The sequence below is a fragment of the Leptodactylus fuscus genome, chromosome 8 (assembly GCF_031893055.1).
Source record: "Leptodactylus fuscus isolate aLepFus1 chromosome 8, aLepFus1.hap2, whole genome shotgun sequence".
Classification (NCBI taxonomy): domain Eukaryota; kingdom Metazoa; phylum Chordata; class Amphibia; order Anura; family Leptodactylidae; genus Leptodactylus; species Leptodactylus fuscus.
In genome coordinates this window covers 41467767-41483446 of record NC_134272.1, presented here as the reverse complement: position 1 = coordinate 41483446, position 15680 = coordinate 41467767, and the positions used below count along the sequence as shown (strand labels likewise).

Below are 15680 nucleotides of genomic sequence, written 5' to 3'. Positions count from 1 at the left end.
GCTTCCAAGCTGCTGACAGCAGAGAAGGGTAAAAAGCAGACAACTCCCTGCTTCACCACTGTATTCAACTCCACTGCATCCAGTGAAGTTAAAGCTGGGGACATACCTCCCACCAACTCCAAAACGCAGGAGTTGATGAGAGTTGTCACCTGAAATCTGGGACTGTACAGCTGAATCCACTCCTGACTTTAGCTTTAAAAGCCACAGAAAAATCTGCAATAAAAACGTTTCATAACATGTGGCCTCAGCCTCAAAAGACTTCCTTCTGACATTCAATAATCATACTAACAAATAAGAAAAAGGGTACTGTACAGAATACTGGCAGCACTGGGGTCCTCAATTTAAACTCAAGGGTACCATCTGCATGGAGTTTGTTTGTCGTCCTTGAGTTTCCTAGGTTTATCACAGCCTCGCATTTTTTTTTTTTTTTTTTTTTTTGGAGCAGTAGTGCCCTAGATCTCTTCCTAGTTTCAACAAGTCCAAAGGACAGGCAACATGACTACACTATTTAACCCTTAAGTACTATCATGGTTGCTATCATAATGATATGTCTATGGTAGTGGTATATGATAGACACCATGATAGTACTTAAGGGTTAACCTAAAAGGGGAAATGCCCCCTACCACCTAAGACCCCACATAAGCCGCAGCCCAAAATAAATAAATAAATAAGTAAATAAATAAATAAAGCAATGCAATGTGTGGATAGGATTAGCCAGAATCACATCCACTTTGAAGATTCTGTAAAACGCAGGGGTTTTTTGCCGCAATGTGGGTCCCCACGGGACGTAAACGTCGCGATTTGCCTGCGGCGGAAACGCTGCAGGAAAAGTCGCAGCGTTTTACAGTGAAAGCAAAGGGGTTAGGATTCATGCGAAAAGATCGCAGTGCAGACACGCTGTGATTTGCAAAACCGTTGCGGCTTTTCAAATCGCAGCTTGTCAATTATATCTACGGAAATGCCGGCGGCTTTCCCGTAGATATAATGTTAAGAGAAAGTCCGCAGAGCAAAATTCTGAACTTTCTCTTAAAAGCGCTGCAGAAAGAACCACAATGCGTTCAGTTCTTTTAGCCTTAAAGTATTTTCATAGGCACTCCTGTTTACTCTGCTCAGCATTTCTACATTTTTAGACCACAGGGAGGTTTCAATTAATGATAAAACATTATTTTCCCACTTACTGGTATCTAACTCTAGGTGCGCCTATAGTCTATAAAAAAAATAAAAAATATGGAAAATATCATATCACTGGGTCAAACCTTTAATGCGTTCATACAACACAAAACACAGAAAAAGGCAATTTGGACTGGTACTTATTTTACACAAAAGGTTTATTTATCTAAACACACATCCCTCTTAAAGCACTAGGAATGTCTGAACCGCAAAAAAGAATGAACAATAACGCAGTCAGATAATTAACGACATCACAGCTTTCTAAGCCACACCTATTTTTAGATGAAAACGGGTGTATCTAAAACGCATGCTATAAAGCTTTTGCAGAGGACGTTTAGTACTACTAAGCAATCATTTTAAAAAGACAAGAGAAAGCAAAATTACACAAGTTTTATAAGACGTAATCAAGCTCGTAACGAATGTAAGTGTTCTTTTCGTCATTGTAGATACGAGGATAATGTGCAATGAGAGCATCTTGTGATCCGATATATATTGAATTGTAGATTTTCCAATAAACATCTCTAACTTTTCTGGCAGGATGGAAAAGGCCCTGTAAAGAATTATCAATATTAGTGTTTAATATGCAATAATTTATATACAACTAAATATTTACATACAGCAAACAATTGTGTTACTCTAATGACTTTAAAGTCAGACTGCAAATGCATAACACAATCCCTGTTCAAGATTATGACATTTTTCATCTCCTGCAGAAATCTACAATCACCACATGCAGATTGTCAAAAAGTTTACTGAAATAATTTTGGGGAACTAAATTGTTAATTTGCAGCACAATGTAAATGCAACCTTATGGGTATGTCCTGCATTCACACTGCCTAAACATAAGATTGCTGTAGGCCAAATGTTCTACCTAACTCAATTATGAAACCTGAATGCTCGAGTAAGTGCAATCTCCATTTTGGTGTGAATCGCTTTCATATTAAAATGTTCACGTGTGCTACACAAGACTGCATATTATGAACACAAATTTATGTTAACAGTCAACCATTTCTGTACTGATCAAGAATCTAAAATAAAAAGCAACTCTGCAAATTTACTCCATTCAAATTCTCCTAGTTTTCCCATTTTCAAGGCTCATGTAGACCAACATGTTGGCAAGGAATCATGCAACAAATACTGAAGTCTGATCTTACAATGATGACTGCAATATGGTTGCAGCACCAGACATTGACAGTTCAATCAATGTTTACATTATGCTAAACACTGTATAAAACACTCAGGGAACAATGTGGCTTAAAAAAACAAAAGCAAAAACAAAACAAGAAGCTTGCCACAACGGAGTATATCCAAGACAAATTTCCGCAATTATTATTTGGAGAAATTAGAAGAGTTCAAGTTTCTTTAATTAATTTCAAATTTTTGCAAGAGGAAATAATGTGATGCTTCCAGCATTCTACTTCTTGTTAAATTATATAATTAAGAAACAATGTAATTGTTAAAGTTACCTGTAAGCAATACTGCAGCATTCTGCATGGTCCAATAGCCACTCTAAGGCCTTCAAGTGCTCCCATAACAGCTTGGATTACATGAGGAGACGTTTCAAACACATTAGGCCATACGTAATTTAACAAATGGTTCAAAGAATCTTCACAACCAAAACCATATACCCCCAGTGACATATGCTGAACAACTGCACTTGCAGTTTGCCTATGCACAAGATCTCTGTAAGAAACAAAAACATATAATGAACAGTTATCAACTGGCATGCAGAATTAAAATTCAATTTTACTTCATTTTAAATCACAGCGGTCCAAAAAACGTAAGAACATTAAAATATAGGTGATCGTTCCATCCTGTCTCACACTGCCATTGACTAACGGATATGTCACTAACTGTACACTATCCCAACTAGGATTGCTGACTGAATGAATAACCGAAGCTCGAAATTCAGTGGTATGGTGTGACAAATAAAAAGCAGAAGTGTTGCAAAATAATTGTTCATTAACCGTAATGGAGTTAAATGTTCATTTAAACAAGCTTTTGATGCGGTTCAATTTCCCAGTTCTTACAAATCATGTAATTTTTAGATTCGAAATTTGCTGAAAATGGCACAGCTACTTATTAATTAATAAATAGGTTTATAAAATCTGCTCCGTCTGCTTGTTTAGAACATGCCTCCTCCTTATTCACCATGCGTTTCAATCCCAAAATGGCCACTAATTGAGAATCAAGTGACCCAACCCAATCATTAGCAGCCTCCACTGAACACAGGAACACAAATGGGGTCATTTAAATTGAAGCCCCCAATATTATTTACTGAAGGCCAGCAATAGACCTGTAAGACCACAACCCTCTTCCAGTAGCCATGTTGAGACCCAGAGAATAGTGAAATCAGGGTATAAGACTCTAAAAACAAGAGACGACACTCTAATAAGTGAATATGTGCTGATTTCCATGCTATTCCTTTGCATCTCCATGTTTTATATAATTGAAAATACAATCTTTAGTTACCTGTCCATCAACGCATCTTCAAGCAGGGGTGTTACAGCATAAATATAATCCTTTCCCATTTCTCCAATGTACTCAAAAAGGAAGGACAGCGACTTTAAAACACCATTCTGGACATTTAATTCTGGCACTCTGTATTCATTCATTAATGCAGGAAGAACAGTAAAGGGAGAACATGTTTCAGCCACAATAGCAATAGCTACTGTGGTACATACTCTGTTTTGTCTTTCTTGTACTTTCAAATTATTTAGAAGTGTTGCAAGAACATCGTGTGGCCTAGGAAAAAATAAAAAAATAAATAAAGTTTGGGTAAAAAGATGTTGCTTATTACTGGCAGTGGTTGTGTTATGATTGAATAGTCCTACATAGCAAGCAGGTACTACTGATATCTCACGCTATACAAATGCATGTTATTACAGGGGGCAAGTAAATGGCTGCATAAATGTAAGGGACATCATAGCTGCTGGACTGAAGTAGCAAGGGCAATCCATAGACATCCATTTTAATAGAAATGTGTGACATAAATATGTGGCTTGTGGATATATGCCACTCCATGGCTATTAACTATATCCTCCAATAATGCAAGAGATACTTTTGCGTTATTGGGGGAGAACAGGAGTGCTGGTCAAGGAGTTTTCCTTTTCGCTGGGGTACCTGGCCATCGAACCCCTAGTGATTTCAAACCAATCCCTTAGGAACCAGAGAGGGAATAAGTGTCCAATATGGCAATCCCTCCAAATCCGACTATTTTCTGCTATAACATGCTTTCAAAATGTTTTAGTTTTGTCCTCTAGATATCTGCATATATACATGGATGAACTCTGAACATAAAAATGAAAGTTTTAGTCTGAACCTCTTAAGAATTGTTTATCTACAACAGGGGTGCTCACACTTTTTCAGCAAGGCAAAAGATCTACTAGGACGGGCCTGTGGACGGGGCCGGCTGACCTGTGGGCGAATCGTGAGAGCAGGAGACAGCGGCGTTCAGGGATCCCCAGTGTCTGCTTGTTCACAGTGCAGGCTGAGAGTTCTCTCTGGACACTGGCAGGCTGGGGCTGCGGCAGCCCCGCCTGCCAGTGTCCGGAGAGGACTCTCAGCCTGCACTGTGAACAAGCAGACACCGGGGATCCCTGCATCCTGCGATCGACCCATACGTCCTTTGCGATCGACCAGTAGATCGCGATCGACGTATTGGGCACCCCTGATCTACAAGAATATACAGCTCGTGCTGTGGGAAATGCATGGGGTGGCAATTTTACAATATGTGAGTATAAGAATATTTTGCAATTTAATCAAAAGGCTATCAAAAGGAGAAAACAGATAAAAAATGCACATTACCCAATAGCTTTAGCAATGTAACCGAAAGTGTTAACAGTAGCTCTTCTGATTGCTTTCTTATGAGCCTTCAGCAACTCCAACAATTCAAAACAAATCCTCATCCATTCTCTTGCAGATACATATTCTGCTCCCCTAGAAAATAAAAGAAAAATTTTTTACAGACCAAAACAGAAATTACATTTTTATATCTATTTAGCCATGACAGTCTTGTGGCGGGGCAGTGAATCAAGGCAGTATTAGTATGATGCTGTGTATTCAGGTCACCAAACAGTGCAGTCTGAGGACACAGGAGCATCGGGGACAGGAGAGTATGATTTATTCCCCCCCCCCCTTTGCAGGTTGTCCAGTCATAACAAAAAAACAAAACGAATGCCTGGACAACCGCTAAAGGATCTGCTGCTAGTGTCTTGGTGCCAATCACCACAACATGTTCAAAGATCTTGCATAGTCAAGGCTTCAATGGCTCAGAAACCTCTTTTGTCACAAGAAGGACTAGCACAATACTAGACATTTGGTCTTAATGCCATTTTATTTATATTATGCTGCGAAACTTAAAATCAATGACCATAACACATACCTGTCAGCAATGCGGCCAACTAAATCTATGCAGTTTTCCTGTACTTTTTCATGTCTGTTTTTCAGAATCGGTGTAAGTCTTGGCAGTAAATCTTTTATTGGAGGAGTCATTTTGTGCATACCTATTAGAGAAATAACCAGGATTTCAGCAGATGACATAGCAAATTTTCACATACTTTATCTATAACATTAAAGTAATACATACCTATGACATTAACAATTGCCTTCAGGGCTCCTAAAATGCTTCCAAGTACTTCGGGATACTCTTCACCAAGATACTCATACAAAACCACACCCAAATGGCCCATTAATTTTTCCTAAATTGAGAAAATAAAAAGTTGTACAGTTAAAGTGCTATTTAAGGCTGAGTTCACATGGAGTGTTTTGGTCAGGATTTTGAGGCCAAATTTGCCTCAATATCCTGACCAAAAAAACGGCTCCCATTAATTTCAGGCGGTTGTTTCTTTTTTCCGGGAGCCTTTTGTTCTGGCTCCCGGGAAAAAAAAACGGACATGCTCATTCTTCAGGCATATTTGCGAGGCGAATCGGCTTGATGACACACCCTCCTCCAGACTAGGCCCATTGGGCCTAAGCTGGAGTGGAGTGCGTGACTGGATGCCGGTGCACTGCAATGGCATCAAGTCGCAGCTACCCAATTTTTGGTCCAGATACTGAGGCGGCCTCCACCTCAGTTTCCGGACCAAAAACCCCCCTGTGAACCCGGCCTGATTCTTCTGTACAATTATGGAGTTTCAATATGTTTACGCTTACCTCTTGACATGTTTTCATGACAACTGCAGTCCGGGAGATTAAGTCTGCAGCTTGTTGTCTCACTTTTGCAGACTTGTTGTTCAAGCGCCACAAGACTGTACCACATATCTGGGGCAGATAAGGTTTTACTCTTTTTCCAAGAGCATTGACAACTGTTCCAAAACCATTTAACATGACAGAATCCTAAGGAAAAATAGAACACATTTTACCATAAGTACAACATGTGAAATCTACAGTATGCTTTGGAGAATGTACTGTTCATTTTTTTTCTTTTTTGATTCATTACAATACTTTTGTGGATTACAATGGTTCAGTATAATATAAAAAATACACACCATCCTGTCTTACGAAAACAACAAGAAGGCAGATTTACTAAGCATCAGAACTATGTATAACTGCCCCACACTTGAATCCCACTAGACTGTCTCCACAACTTTTCACAAAATGGCCGTACAAGATTCACCATCATTTACACCACTTTTGTAGCATCAATGATAGCAGAACGCTACGTCATTAAAGAGTTGGTACAGATCTTGGCTGTGGTGCATGGTTTCCCGTCTTCATGAATTTAAAGAGCCTTGCTGCAGTGCAGGTGACATTATGATCTGTGTACAATACGCCAGTCTTAATGAATATCTCCTAGAATGCTGAAATGTGTTGGCAATTTATAAGCTCTTATACGGCAATCATGGCCGTGTGTCACATTGCATTTTCCACAGACGTCACACAGCCCTATTTAAAGTAGTGTTTTGTTCATGACTGATCAGTTTATCACAACCATGAAAAAAACCAAACAAAACAAAAAAACCCCCAAACACTCCACTGTATTTGATCCATTGGAGCAACAGGGAGAAACAGACACGTCATGTGGTGAGCTTGCTGAATTGATCTGATTGCCTAGAGCCGTGATGGCGAACCTATGGCATGGGTGCCAGAGGTGGCACTCAGAGCCCTCTCTTTGGGCACCCATCTGTGGAACAGATTATGCTGTGTGGGGGCCACTGTGCAGCATATTCTACTGTGTGGGGGCCACTGTGCAGCAGATTATACTGTGTGGGGGCCACTGTGCAGCAGATTGTACTGTGTGGGGGTCACTGTGAAGCAGTTTGGACTGTGTGGGGTTAACAGTGGATCAGAAAGCTCTACAAAGCCCTATTCACATGACAGTATTTTGCAGGTCCGTAAATGTCTGCAATTGTAGATCCGCATGGTTAATTTGGCGTGTTGGCACTTTGTGATAAATTATTGGGTTTTGGGCTGCAGTTTGGGCACTCGGTCTCTAAAAGATACGCCATCACTGGCCTAGAGCTTACTAAAAATAGTATATGAATTTTCTATTAAAATCAAGTGAACTTAAAATAAATAAATAAACTGAACCGCGATATATGGAAAGAACATTTTACAGAAGCATAACACATTTCATTATATTAGTTTGGATTACTTACTTCTGTAGTCTGCTCCTGAAATGCATATAGAATTCCATCAATCAACTGCTCTTCCAACTTATGGTCAATATCTGCAGCTCCAAGATTTCCCATAATTTTTTCAATGGTTTCCATGACCATTTTTCTGTATTGTTCGGCTTCATCTTTAAGGTCATCCACAATTCTGGAAATTATTTCTGCAGCTCCTACTTTATTTGCAAGTTCAACTGTTGTATCCACCAGCTGCAATTAAGATAAAAATAAATAAATACCTCCTAAAAGATTATCACACAAAACCCCCCCCAAAAAAAACAGTCTGTGCGCGTACCTGTCTGTAGTTTCTTCTGTCCAGAGCCATTCTATGCTGCCAGAAGTGTTTGAAAAATGGGGGAAGAATTTCTGTCTTTATGTAATTTGCTTCTACACCATCAGTACCACAGCACTGCTTAACCACCTGAGGAATAAAAATTACTTTTAAACTTTTAAGTACTTATGACATAATGGTTAAAAGAAATTTTAAAAAGTATGAACTCCTACCTTAAGAACGATTTTCTTCATCTCTTCATCAGGAGATTGAAATTCTCTGATTAAAATCAACATCACTTCTCTAGTATAGTAGTTTGCATACTCGGCATCCATAAGTGGAATAAGGTAACCAATAGCTTTTAGGAATGCAGCCAGACCCTGTCAAAAGAAATAACGAAACTTGCAACTTGCCTGCCTAAACAGCAATCATCAAAAAGTGATTTATTAAATGTAAAAAAGTTACCTTTCCTCTGTGTTGTCGAATACCTTTCCATAGAGGCTTCAGGACAGAATCAAATGATTCAATACCATAAGGAGTGGCTGCTTCTGCTAAAGCTGCAATAGCCAAAGCACTGATTGTACGAACTTTCTGTTGCTCATCAACCAATCCTTAGGAAAAAAACAAAAACAAATCTTATATAGGAGGACTTTAAAGCGCCAATCACCACCAGAACTATTGTGGGGCATCATTACTATCAGTAGCTTTACAAGTAAATTACCTTTAAAGAAAACATAATGCAGAGAAAATCTAATTTACATACAGACAGCTATAAGTACTTTGATTCACCTCTAGAATCGCAGGCTAATGACATCAGTGTGGCTGTGAACGTTTTCACACTCTGCATGCACCACAACTGTCTGTAGGCAAATCAGGCCTGACACTGCGGCACTTGCCAGCTGAATTATATATCTATTCACATATCATCATCCTTGCATTGCTTCATCAGTTTATGGTCACAAAAATAGGTTTCTACTCCTCAAAGCCCCTAATCGCTCATATAAGCTTCGGACCTGATAGACTCCATTCACGCACATTTGGAAACCCAAGAGTGAGATCCATTGATAAAAGGTTTGCTGTTCAGAGTAGGAACTCACAGGGGTAAGTGCAGTATGGTAGCATGGAGGTGAATGAAAAGCTGGGTGAAAGTGCGAAAGAGAGTAGAGAGAAAGGGAGGTTGGTCCTGAATTGACCGGGTTTGAGAAGATGGCAGATGAGTGAAGTAATATTGCTGCAGCAAGACCAGCCAGGGGAATATCTTTTCCAGCAAGGAGGGGAATAGGAATCTGTTTTTTCAGACACAACTTTGTTTTTGTTTTTTTGTATAGAGCTGTGTATGGAGCCTTTTTTGGCACAAGGTGTAGTCTCTATTTATTATAATAAGACTATCAATTTTGTGGCATAATGGTGTAAACCAGCTACTTGACAATACTGCATTTTATTTTATTTTTAAAGCTACAGGAAGGGATACGTATTTTCACATTTTTATAGTTCAAACATTTTTAAATGCATGAATACCTACTGAGGGGCAGTTTTATTAAGACTGGCATTTCCTATGTCAGTAATATAGTTTTGTACTCTATAGTAGAAATCCCTATATAAAATAATGAATTTCAGTACTTAAGAGTCATAATAATAGGACAGGCCTGGGAGCCTTCAGAAGAAACACAGCTGCCATAGTAATCTGTTAACTCATGAGATCTGGAGAGCTGAACCAGTAACAAGTAGTAAGTGGAGGGATGGGAGAAAGCGGCAACAAATAAAGTGTTAATGCCCACAATTAGAGGCATCTCTGATTGGAGATACTAGCAACAAATTTCTGTTAGCCGAACAGCCCAGTGGTTGTGGCGCTCACTCAAATTCTGAGCAGGGCCATGTTTAAAGACCTGGGTGTAGAAGGGGTTAAAAAGCATTTCATAAACTGAAAGGCAAGGATCTCAAAAGGTGGTATTTTCTGAACTGCTACCTGCAGCCTAAGCCAAACTGGAGAGGCAGAGGGAGGGCAGAAAGATAATCAAAGTGTCTCAAGAGTGGACAAAAGGAGTAGTTAAGTCTCTAACAGTCCCTTTGTACAACCAGACACCTACTGCCAAGGGAAAAGAAAATCCTTCGGATGCATCAAAAGATAAATAAATACTAAGAGTAAGGACATTGTTTTGCCTTTGTACGAATCACTGGTTATACAGTATTTCACATGTTGTGCTTATTTTGAGTACCTGTATACAAGATAGACACAGCTGAACTGGAGCAGATGCAGAGTTGGGTGAATGAAGAGGAATTGGTCGATTAGAGTCCAAAGACAGGATATCAAATTTGCTGTTAAAGAGGACCTTTCATGTCTGAACACAGTTTACTCCTATCGATGCTGTGCAGTGGACTCTGTTGCTCACTATTTTACTATGTCTCTGGGTATGTAATTTTTGATATATGATGTTGCTATTTCACGGACTAGTTGTCTAGCTGCTATGTTCCCTAGGTGGAGTGTTATATGCATATACTTTGTCTCAGAGACTCTCTAGTATTCACCTATGACTAGGAGCTACACTGCATTTTGATGAGTTTAATTCATGTGTCTGCTCACTATTTTTAGTGAGTTATTTTTGTATGTCTCCCTGTGACTTTTTTACTATTTGGTTATCAATAAAAAAAATTCATACTTTTTATATATATTTTTGCATTTGTCTCATGTTTCCTTTAATTGTTATGTTTAATCTATAGTGGGACTTTGTTTGGTATTTGGCAGGGTACTTTTTTTGTTTTTTGTTAATATGCAAGAGGACATGAAAGGTCCTCTAAGTTTGGAAATAGAACAGGTTATGGGCTACGAAATATAATTATGTGAATTGACAATACAAAGAGCTTTCCAGTGATATCTTTCCACCTAGACCTGCACCCTTGACCAGTGCACGTACCATACGTCTGGGGTTTTACCATAGGAGCTTCTGTATAATTAGAACAGTGAAAATATTGGGCAACTGGTGCCCATCTCATAGCATTATTGTTTTGTTTTTTTTTTGCATTCCTGTGGATTGACTTAGTAGGTTAATAGGCATGATGGACTTAACCAACTTTATATACTTTGTCTTCCAGATACCCACTAACAAACCCAGCTGCGGGGGAAGGGGGGTGTTAATGTAACAAAGTGGCCCCCTCAGTAGTTCAGAAGAAAATACATGGTTTTTGAGTCTGCTAAGAGTGACCCCTTAGTAGTGAAGTTCCAGGCATTCCCTCTGCAGCAGTACCACCAAGAAAGCGTCTCATGCTGGCAGAATCAGAAACCAGTCAGGAGATTAAGAAAAACTAAAACAAGGCAGACCTGGAAACCAGGCTAGTGTCTGTAGGAGACTGAAACAAATTAAAAAAGTGTTGGATCCACATTGCAAATCATGTTAAACTAGTCACAAAGCCTGTACCCATGGTGCCATGTCCCCCAGTTTAAATCAATTTTGCTCGCATCAAATGCAAACATTTAATAATCTTACCATGTTCAATAATCTCCACCAAACTTCTTAAATGTGGCAAAATGGCACATCCCATAAGAATGGCAATTTGCTGTACGATCTTAATTCCAGTGTGACGTGCTTGCCATGACTTCTTACTTTTACAGACAGCTTTTAAGAAAGGAAGCAATGAAGGAATGCCAAGAGCAGATGCAACAACTGCAAAAGCTCTGGCAGTTGTATTACGGACATATTCATCCATATTGTCAATATCTGGTCTCATTGTGGAAATCATTGTGGCTAAACCAGCAGCCTAAAAATGTTAAAGAAAAAAAAAAAATACTCAAAATTACAGGTCACAAAAGTAAAATCACAGTCTAAATTTCTATTTTATACAACACACAAACATTAAACATGAAGTTAAATTTTTGGGTAGAGTTTTCTACTGCAAGAAGATTTTGTGGGAAAAGTCTGTATATCTTAAAATTCATTTATAAACCACTTCAGTACCGGGCCAATTTGTGGTCCAGGACCAGACACATTTTAGGTTTATTATGTATGTGCGGTTTTGAGGTCTGTAAAATTTTTCTCGTATGTCTTAGTCAACTAATTTTTGCGTCTTTTTTCGGGGACACATAGGGCTTTATTTTTGTTATTTTTATTTTCAAATGTGTTTTAATTTTTTTTATATCCAGGAAAATATAAACAAAATAGGAGGGAAATTGTGTCTGGTTTTCAATTTATAATTTTTTTTTAAATTTAATAACACAAAGTGTCACTGAAAAACTTTATAAAATAGTTTTTCCTTTCCGTTACAGTAATTTTTATTTTGTATGGTGTCGTCGGGGGTGGGGCTATAACCTTTAATAACGGCGTTTTATTAGCGTTTTATTTATTTTTTATTATTATTTTATTTACATTTTTAAAAAACTTTATTATATTTTTATTTAATTTTTTTTCCAGATTGTGTCCCCATAAGGTGATAAGAGACCTTTGGGGACATCTGATCACTTATTTTTTTGTACTTGAGGCTGATTTCTCCTATAACTGGGGCTGGTACATTTAACCTCAGTTACAGGAGGAATACAGACTCCTGCACACTGTATACACAGTATGCAGAGCTGATCTGAGTCCTGTAGGACCCAGCAGCTCTGGCAGGACACTGAGCCCGGCGGATCACGTGTCTGCCGGGTCAGAGGGCAGCTGATTTATGGCTGCGTCCATAGCCGTGTATACAGCGCTCATTGAGCGCTGTATACACAGCGATGGAGAAGGCAGGGGAGGTAATAAATCTGCCCTGTATTCTCTCTAGGAGCTCCGTCTGAAGTTACAGCCGGCTCCTAGTGAAAGCAGCTGCACGATCTCCGTGCAGCTGCTGTGTTCTGATGGACGTACAGGTACGTCCTGGCAGAACAAGGCAACCACTTCCCGGACGTATATAGTCTATGGGCGGTCCGGAAGTGCTTAAAAGAGGTGGTCTCACCATTAATATCACATACATTGTATAGACCTTAAACAAACAATGATTAAAAGAGGACCTTTCATCACTTGGGGCACAGGCAGTTTTATAAACCGCTAGAAAGCAGACAGTGCGCTGAATTCAGCACACTGTCGGTTTTCACGATCTGTGCCCCAGGTGAAGAGCTATCGGTGCCGGTATCGTAGCTCTTCACCGTCAGAAGAGTGTTCCTGACAGTCAATCAGGAACGCCCTTCCTCACAGCAGCACCTATAGCGATGTACTGTGAGAGCGGGGAGGAACGCCTCCCCCAGTACTAGTCTATGGACGAGTACTATCAGGAGGGGAGGGAGGTGTTCCTCCCTGCTCTCACAGTACAGCGCTATAGGCGCTGCTGTGAGGAAGGGCGTTCCTGACTGATAGCTCTTCACCTGGGGCACAGCTCGTGAAAGCAGACAGTGCACTGAATTCAGCTGTTTGCTTTCTAGAGGTATATAAAACCACATATGCCCCAAGTGATGAAAGGTCCTCTTTAACAGTTATATATAACAGTTCACTAACAAAATTACACCACCTGACGTATAACGCTAGATAATACAAGTGTATAGCAATGTCATGCCTACCTACACCTGCTGTTACTCTACCTGCATTTAGGTCTCTACATAAGGTTCATTGGAGAACCACCAATATAAATAGCTTTCTCCCATGCAGAAAGCCATTTCTATTAAATTCTCTGCACTGAATTATGTAAATTACAAATACTAACAAAAATCTAAGATTACATTCATATTTGTGCCTAAGAGCACATGCCCCCTTCAATGAAGAATTCTGAACATGAAGGTCACTGTAAATACAAGGGCAAAAGAAGTGTGCCTGTGAGATCAAAGTGAAAAGCATAGCTGTACCAAATAGTCATGCTGTTCCTGCAACAGCTGGGGGTGGAGAAAAGATCTGTATTTTAATAAAATTATACATGAAAAAATAACCAGTTTTTTTAAAACAATATGAATTACCTTGGCCAAGTTGGATATGATTTCTCTTCCTTCAACTCTAGCATAATAGTCTTCATCAATGAGCAAGGGCTCAATTACCACGAGGATCTGAGCAAAAAAAAATAAAATAATGAATTTGACCATTCATGATGGTAGTAATAGTAACGTTAAACTTGTCCAACATAAATATAACTTATACGTTCAAACAACTATTTATTTTCTGCCAGCATTAAGCTACATGCACATCTGTATCAGTCTCTGATCAGAGAATGTCAGCGTCCACCTAAATTGCTGGTCAAAGTCCTGCATGCATGACATTTTTTTCACCTGACGCTTTGAGATAATAACTTAGGACACCTGAAGGTATAATTACTAGAGATGAGCGAACACTATTCGAAACAGCCATTTGAATAGCACACTCCCATAGAAATGAATGGAAGTGGCCGGCACGCTGACTTTGCCGGCGGCCGGCTGCTTAACCCCCCGCATGCCGGCCACTTCCATTCATTTCTATGGAAACGTGCTATTCGAAACGGCTGTTTTGAATAGTGTTCGCGCATCTTTAATAATTACCTATATCCCGCCCCATGTGACCACACCAGGGACACTTTGATAACCCGGTGAAGTTCCATTTCACCGCTTCCAAAACGTAAAGTCACTAGTACTCTCCACTCCCTTTCCAGCCCAATTAATACATGTCTTCCTGTGTCTGGGACAGCTCCTCCTCTCTTCAAAGCGCTTGTACAGTCTGGATGTGACTGTAAGACATACGAAGTAGAGATGGAAATCCATCTTTACTGCGCAGGCCTCACAGGAACTTCTGATTTGTGTGCAGCGTCTCCAGCCTGCGCACAGTGAAGAGGGAAAGAGGAGCAGTTTCTCAGATAGGAAGGTAGGTAAGCAAGTATGATGCGGTGGGGGAGCAGTGGGTAGGATAGCTTAGCTAAAGAAGGGGGGGGGGGGTCTAGTAGTGGGAGGAATAGCTTAGCTAGGGAGACGGGGGGGGAGCATTGACAGGGAGGTAGTGTCTAAGGTACACAGGAAGTTACATAGTAGGAAGCTAACACCATGTTTAAAAAATAAATAAATAAATAAAAAAAATGCAGAAGATGCCTGGAGCTCCCAGAGAAACCAAGAAATCAGTCAAAACACTGCTAAAAGTATATGGGTGCAATTTTAATCCATTAATACCACTAAAGAACTTTAAAAGAAAAAAAAAAGACTTTTTGCCCTTTCAGTCATAGCAACGAGAAATGAGCTTGCCTATTTAAAAATAAATAAATATAATATAATTAATATTTTATGCAATAATATGAAGGACTGGGTTACAGTACATATCTAGCTGAGTGGAGGCAGAAGTGGTAGCTGTGGCAGCAAGGACAAAATGCCCTCCTCCACCTCTTTGAATGATATAAATTTTTCCTGATTAGCTACAAGACTATTTAAAACAGACATTATCATCAATTGGCAAGAGTTAACTGTACTTCATCTGTGCTGCACGAGCCTGACTAAGATTACCATACATCAGACTAAGCTCGGTTTTAATTCTTCGACTCCTAAGATACTTTACTGTATTGCAAGCTATGTAGTATTCTGTGCTCTATATCATGCAGTGATGACCACCACATCTATCCCCTACTTATACCATCTCTGACATGCCACATGTTCCACCCCACACAACCTTATATACTGTATATGACATAAGCGCAACACATTCCCTTTTAAAGATTTATGAATG

The 15680-nt window shown here is 39.5% G+C and overlaps 1 protein-coding gene across 2 annotated transcripts in view; it reads right to left on the bottom strand.

Annotated features, from left to right (window-relative positions):
* Positions 1 to 1279: 1279 nt before the first annotated feature.
* The window catches only part of SF3B1 (splicing factor 3b subunit 1), a 41043-nt gene continuing 26642 nt past the window's right edge, over positions 1280 to 15680 (bottom strand). For both annotated transcript variants that reach the window (XM_075285121.1, XM_075285122.1), the window contains 13 exons: positions 13964 to 14050; positions 11535 to 11805; positions 8518 to 8663; positions 8286 to 8432; positions 8077 to 8202; positions 7770 to 7991; positions 6325 to 6507; positions 5759 to 5870; positions 5555 to 5675; positions 4978 to 5109; positions 3643 to 3915; positions 2637 to 2853; positions 1280 to 1720 (listed from right to left, as the gene is read on the bottom strand). In XM_075285121.1, coding sequence (XP_075141222.1) covers positions 1562 to 1720; positions 2637 to 2853; positions 3643 to 3915; positions 4978 to 5109; positions 5555 to 5675; positions 5759 to 5870; positions 6325 to 6507; positions 7770 to 7991; positions 8077 to 8202; positions 8286 to 8432; positions 8518 to 8663; positions 11535 to 11805; positions 13964 to 14050 — 2196 coding nt within the window. In that variant the 3' untranslated portion in view covers positions 1280 to 1561. The remainder of the gene's footprint in view (positions 1721 to 2636; positions 2854 to 3642; positions 3916 to 4977; positions 5110 to 5554; positions 5676 to 5758; positions 5871 to 6324; positions 6508 to 7769; positions 7992 to 8076; positions 8203 to 8285; positions 8433 to 8517; positions 8664 to 11534; positions 11806 to 13963; positions 14051 to 15680) is intronic.